This window comes from Diorhabda carinulata, chromosome 12, assembly GCF_026250575.1.
Source record: "Diorhabda carinulata isolate Delta chromosome 12, icDioCari1.1, whole genome shotgun sequence".
NCBI classification, from domain to species: domain Eukaryota; kingdom Metazoa; phylum Arthropoda; class Insecta; order Coleoptera; family Chrysomelidae; genus Diorhabda; species Diorhabda carinulata.
This window is the reverse complement of record NC_079471.1, coordinates 10,432,906-10,439,656: the sequence shown is the minus strand read 5'-3', so window position 1 is coordinate 10,439,656 and position 6,751 is coordinate 10,432,906. Positions and strand designations below refer to the sequence as shown.

General features: G+C 32.8%; 1 protein-coding gene across 2 annotated transcripts; it reads right to left on the bottom strand.

The window, feature by feature from the left end:
* Nucleotides 1–2,020: 2,020 nt before the first annotated feature.
* On the bottom strand, nucleotides 2,021–6,104 carry LOC130900186 (scm-like with four MBT domains protein 1). 2 transcript variants are annotated; one of them, XM_057810633.1, is made up of 5 exons: nucleotides 5,853–6,104; nucleotides 4,825–5,574; nucleotides 3,158–3,404; nucleotides 2,360–2,589; nucleotides 2,021–2,276 (listed from the first exon to the last, which is right to left on the bottom strand). In XM_057810633.1, the coding sequence occupies exons 2-5, from the start codon at nucleotides 5,563–5,565 to the stop codon at nucleotides 2,130–2,132; spliced, it is 1,365 nt and encodes a 454-aa protein (XP_057666616.1). In that variant the 5' UTR covers nucleotides 5,566–5,574; nucleotides 5,853–6,104; the 3' UTR covers nucleotides 2,021–2,129. The 2 variants fall into 2 exon arrangements, with proteins under 2 accessions (XP_057666616.1, XP_057666615.1); XM_057810632.1 differs by having other exon boundaries at nucleotides 4,825–5,566.
* Between the last annotated feature and the right edge of the window lie 647 nt (nucleotides 6,105–6,751).

Below are 6,751 nucleotides of genomic sequence, written 5' to 3'. Positions count from 1 at the left end.
TATATACCGCGACAAAGCTAATGTAGTAAATATTAGCTAAAAGAAATTTACCCTGATGTTAATCTAGCGCCTTCCTTATCTAATTTCGACGGATACTTTTCACATGGGAGTTTAGAGGTTAGGTGGCTAATTATTTAAGTAAGCGGTATCTTCACCATTTCGGTAAAATTTCTTGAGAGTTGCATTTGTTTATGAGTTTTTATAATTACTTTGAAGGTTTTTAACAACATATTAAAAATGAAAATTATTGGATCAGATTTTTTTATAAGGAGGCTTCACGAATTCATGGCCATGTCTATTAATTTTTCATCTATCATGACCACTGTGGTTTGAGAAAAGAATCGACGGAAGAATTGAATTAGTGTCTGAAGAATATTTATCTGTGTTTTCACCACGATAATTTTTGGAAAATTAGATGGTTGATCATTTGAATGAACGATCTCATTACGAAGGAGACAGAAAACCTGGAGTATTACACGTTTTTAAGTAATTTTTCAAAGATAATGGTAAATGTTTTCTTAAATTGTAATCTGATTATATTCGTCTTGATTCTTCTCTATAGGTTAGTATTGTCGTTTGCTAAGTCGATAGTATTAGGGTGCATCTGTAACAAACAACCTCGGAAATGAAGGCATAATAAACTGAAAACTAATCTACTACATAAGAGATATACCTGCCAATGACATACAATAATAATATAAAGTAACTACAAATAAATGTAACAATAAATAAGGACATTCACTCCCGGTCATTTTCTTTTTTTTTTTTCACACAGTTTTAAATGTAGTCTCTTAAGTATACAGGGATCTTATTTCATGTTGGGACCGTTGTGAATGCGAAGAGAGTTCAGAAAGAGTGTGGAAACGGAGTGAGAGTCTACAGAGCCCATAACTGTTCTTTTAATTATCTGGATGGGGGTGATGGTCGACTGGAGACTTATGCACTGACTGATCATTACTGTTGGAAGGGAATGGCACCTCTTGATATGGATTTGATAAAACCACACATTGGTATTCTTCTTCTAGGCATTGCTGATTTTTCTTCCATTGTCGCATATTTGGGTTTTCCCTAGGAGCTATATATCGTGTTGAAACAGTAGCTTCATTACCATTCGCTAGTCGACCATATTATGCATAGTGAGAATTACCTTCTACAAGTGGTTCATATTTGCTTTGACTCATTTGTTTTTTTGTTAAATACTAGACCAGGAGTAGCTAGCCAATTAGAACTCAAGATCCATTCGCTGTTCTTCGAGGATGATTGAACATACGTTCATGTAGCGTAAAATTACAGTACATAGCAGTGACCTTATTGATTTCCATGAACCCAAACTGATGTGAAGGTATCAATTTTCTTTCATCAAGTATAGGACTTAATCTTTTATAGTAGTGATATTGGCTTACATGAAGATACTACATTTGGGTTTTCTCTGGAAGGGAACCAGTATGAATTTCCACAAGGTAGGTACATGCTCAAGTTGGAAGGCAGCATTAATAATATGCTTTAATTTAATTACAACTTTCTTGGTGAATGCCTTATTATTTTTCCTGCGATTGAGTTAAATTCAGGAGCTGTCTTAAAGTTGATATATTTTTTAATCATTGCGGATATTTCCCTTGGAGCAGTATAGGATATTTCCAAGGTGCTTTGATTTTGTATTATCTGTTTAAGTTGTTCCGTTTACGAAAAAAAGTGTCTGCTAAATGTTCTGCAAATATATTTGCTTTTTGTTAATTATTTCTAGCCCACCTACCATCTTGATTATTGCTTAGAGTTCTAGGTGATTGAACTCTTTAGCCTCCTGGCCGCCTTCCATACTGGGTATTTGGTACACTTGTTCAAGTATTCGCTTAGAGTATTATTCGTCTCGTCTAAGGGTAACAATTTTCAGGTATTCAAAGTGTTTAATATTCATGGTATGAAATTGGATGGAAAAAGGAATAGTTCAAGAGAAAAACTGACGGGGGAGTTGTTAACGAGAAAAATTTAATAAGGATCTAGGAAATATTTCAGTTCATAATTTCTATCATGAATATTTTTCTTTATTCTAGAATAGGATGTTACAATAAATTGAAGGGAACTTTTCTCTTATGTATATTATAGAAATGATTCCCACCATTAAAAGCAATTTACCACCAATACAATTTGTAATCAGCTCTTCTCAGTTGTAATTTCACAACATGTTTGTAGATTTTCAATGCTGGACGTAATTTCAAATTAAGATTTGTTAACACGTCTATCCTTTTCAATAGAAGAAGAGATCTGCCATCAATTTCCTGAAAAAATAAAACAATTTTCCACAATAATATGATGCCCAAACACATTTAATAGTAGTTATGTACAAATATAGAGATATTACCTGTTCTTTAAATATTTTTGCCTCTTCTGGAAAATATTGCGCAAAGTACTCATACACTTCGTCCGCCGTCCAATATGTTGCATCAGGAATTGAAGCATCAATGTCATTTTTATCAATATCTTTTTTACTCTTAAAATTTCGAGTCCATCTTTCAGTTTGAGGGCTCAGTCGAGACGGAGAAAAAGATAGAGAAGGGATACCAAAATTAGAAGTTGGAGTATCATTTTTATCTGTAAAGTGATTTTTATGAAAAATCCAAATCACATATGAGATACAAGGCTTGTCATCAAAATCAAGTTCCCAACGTATTGAATAATATATGTTGGAAAGCTTAAACTTCCCTCATTTTTTTCAACATAATCGTCGTTTAGATCAAAGAATTTGTGCATCCCGTGTACCATCTTCTTTATACCCGAATCAAATATGTTGCACACTCATACAATTTTCCCCATATACCTCACACAGTTGTAAATGAGTATCCACCGCAGGACCGTGCACCTCGCACAAAAAACGATTTGCACCTAGCATGAGAATCAAATTGTAGCTCTATCTTTCACGGCTAACGAGACAAGAATAAATGTTGTAGACAGTTCGTTGAGTCAGGAGATGCGAGAAAGGGAGCCAAGCTACATGCTAGTTTCGTCAAATCCCGCGTTCTTAGGGTCCGCAGCCCCTTGAGAACCTCATTTTATGGACAAAATATGAATATTTTGACCAAAATAATTGGCATTGTATTGGATTTTATTAAAACAATTACAACAATTATAAATAACCTAAATACATATTGGACATATTTACCTCTAATGTTACATTCCCTGCATGCAATCAATCCACCATTTGATCCCTTTTTATTTTTTTTATGGCAAACATCATGTTTTTCTCTATTACATGTTGATGTTTTTGATTCAGGCAGAATTTCTGGACTGTCTTCAGAATTCTGTCTAGCAAGTTGGTGTTCTAAGGTTGATCGTTTCAATGATCCTATAGGACGGCCTCTCTTTTTGGGGACATGGTCATCTGATCGATCAAATACTCTCTTTGATCTCTATTAACGAAATCTAAATTACTGAGTACATATTGCAAGATTTGAAAATTATTGAATTTATTTCTTTGTAATCTTTTCGATTTTTTCACCATAAACTTTTGTGTTATTAAATATTTAAATCAATTTCCATAATATTTTATGTATAATATTGTGAATAAACTAAAATATTGTAATGAAAATAAAAAATATTGTAGTAAAAATAAAAAATATCTTGATAAAATAGAAATAATTCTTTTTTACCCCCACCTCGGAGGGGGGTTGGGGTTGTTGAGAGTTTTGCCTCGTCAACAACTTGTCCAACTCTCTAACTCAACCTAACATACTTTTCGAAAGAATTGCGAGATCGGGGAAAGAGGGCAAAGGAGCTGTGAGAAGAAGTTTGTTGCAAATAAAAAACCTCAAGACATAAACAGATGTAGGTTCATCATCATCATCATCATCTATCAGCCATCTTCCATCCACTGCTGGATATAGGCCTCCTCTAGTTTAAACCATCTATCTCTATCTTGAGCTGTATGGATCCAATTTCCTACAATTTTCTTTACATCGTCACTCCATCTTGTTGGCGGCCTGCCTCTACTTCTCTTATTCATTCTTGGCCTCCACTCCAATATTCTTTTCGTCCATCTATTATCCGTTATTCGGGCTACATGGCCTGCCCATTTCCATTTCTTTTGGGCTATAATTTCAATAATATCCTTAACGTTTGTTCTTCTTCTTATGTTCTCATTTGTAATTCTATCCCTTCTCGTAATTCCCAACATTGCCCTTTCCATTGTCCGTTGCGCCACTCTCATCTTTCCTGCAGTTTGTCTCGTGAGGGTAAGCGTCTCTGCCCCATAGGACATCATAGTATAACACACTGCTCATATACTTTTCTCTTTAGGCTTATTGGTAAGTCTGATTTCAAGGTACTACTCAACTTGCCAAAAGCTATCCATCCTAACTATATTCGACGCTTTATCTCACACGTTTGGTTATCTCTTCCTATCCTCACTTCATGGCCTAGATATTTATAGTTATATACTTGCGCTATCTCACCTCCATCGATAATTATGTTATCATTTGTTACCAGATTTGTGATAAATTTGGTTTTGTCTAGATTTATTTCTTGTAGGTTATTTATTATTATATTATGTAGGTTATTATATTTCTGTAGGTTACATCTCAATAATTTCATATTTGCTATAGTTTGGAAATACCCGTTTTTACAATATTTCAACCCTCGTAAATTTTTTTTTGGGGTTGACCGACGGGTAATTCCAAGGGAATTGTTTTCAGGATGCTCTAGACATTCACTCTCGGCAACTTCAACCCCCTCCAAAGTGGGGGTTGAAAAGTAAATATTATAGTTCAAAAAGTAAAAAGTTTAAAAGATAAAATAAAAAAAATTAAAAATAGAAAACTGAATTGCACTAACCTTAAGTCTATTCCTTATACTGAATTTTCCTTTATCCACAGACTTGTTTGGGGAATCCATGTTTTTATATTGATGATCTTTGTTATATTTTCTTTCTGAATATTTATTGGTTTCTTTGATAAATTCATTATTGACATAATTCTTATTCAACTGACACTGTTCGTTGCTTACTTCTTTTACATTTTCTATTTCATCCAGTTTGAAGTTTTTTAGATTTTTTTCGTCATTGGAAGGCTGCATGAGATAATTGCCATTTTCTGTTTTCATCAATTCGCCTCTCTCGACTTCTTTTTCTAATAGTAAACAAATATACTTTTTGGTGTACCTAACTTTATCTTTTGCTAATATAATGTTTATTATTTCAATACGGGGTATACCGGTTTTCATGTAGTCAGGATTTCTCATTATCAATTCTCCGAAAGCATTTGTTAACAATTCAGTGAATTGAAAATTTGTTTTATAATTCTTATCGAGCATATTATCCGTTCCCTTCCCATCCACATATCGTTGTTGCGCATTTTTTTTCGCAGCAATACGATAACTTATGCGTCCCTTATATTCAACTTTGAATACGTATTTATTAGCAACACACCAGTCTAAATCATTTTTAGCTTCTTGGACATTGACGTAAAACCGGCGATTCAAGTACTTACAAATTCTTTCACTATCTGGGCGAGCTTTTCGTCGCCGCATTTGATCAATTGCTTCCAAAACATTGTCTCTTCTATTAATTGTTGACATCCTATAAATCTAAGATACATGAAAAATGTATTTGGCACATTTGAACCATAATAAAAATATACATATACATAGTTTTATACTACAAGAAACCTCATAATAGAAACAAATATGGAGTAGTTACTAGTTAATATCTATATCACTAATCTAGCAGATGAGATATTGGTTAAATAAATGAAATATCAACAGTTTCAAATAAAAAATTTGGCGCATGAGAGAAACGCTGCTATTTCCCGCGCTCGGTGGTGACTAGTAAAATATAAAACTACCTAACAATATTATAATTTTACCTTTTTGCATTTATTTACGCTGCGAATTCTCAGTTTGTTGCCTCTCACGCATACACAAGTATTCAAATTATTTGAATTAGTTTTTAACAAAGTTCTAAACACAATTTTATCGAAAAATAAAAAGGTGACTAGACTCTATTAGCACACCCAACGTAGAAGAACATCAAAGCGCGATTACGACGATGTTGCCAAATTTATGACATCAAAATCGTAGTATCTAGAACCATGTTCTCTGACTATTATCGATGAACTAGTTTTCAATGTAAATTGATGTATACTTGATAGAAAGTCTCTGAAGCTAGCAACTAAGCAGCATATTATCATTCAGATGTACTGCGCGCGCATAACTAAGTCTAAACTCCATAGATTGATAATATTTATTCAGAGGAATTTTAATTGATTGTTAATGAAGTAAAAGAAACTATCTACAAAGTTATAAAAATAGGAATAAAATGTTTTTTGAGGCTGCCTTACTATTGATAGTCTTTGTCAGATTATTATTGTGACAAATGCAAAATAGATGAAAAATTACTTTGAACGTGTACAGAATGTGTTTGTTTAGAGGTGTTTGGAAAAATAATAAATAATTAATGAAGTATTTAGAATTAAACATTCAGAATAATTAGAATATTGGATTTTTCCTTAAATAAGGATTTTTAAGAATAGATTGGTTTGTTTATATAAAAATATTCGAGTCAAATCATGTAGGATATAATAATTATCTACTATCAGCTGCCCTATTGTCTTGGGTAACAAACATTGCATTATTTACATCAAAATTATTATTAGTAGCTGTATTTTCTATTCATTTTTTGGGACAAAGATATTCATTTGATTAAAAAAAGTACCAGAAACAATGAATTTTCTATATACATATGAAATAAAATCATTGTTTGTCC

Coding starts and splice junctions, on each gene's coding strand:
- LOC130900186 (XM_057810633.1), bottom strand. CDS start 5,565: ATGTCAACAATTAATAGAAGAGACAATGTTTTGGAAGCAATTGATCAA. Junction 3,405..4,824: donor GTATAAGGAATAGACTTAAG/GTTAGTGCAATT, acceptor TTTCGTTAATAG/AGATCAAAGAGAGTATTTGA. Junction 2,277..2,359: donor CAAAAATATTTAAAGAACAG/GTAATATCTCTA, acceptor TTATTTTTTCAG/GAAATTGATGGCAGATCTCT.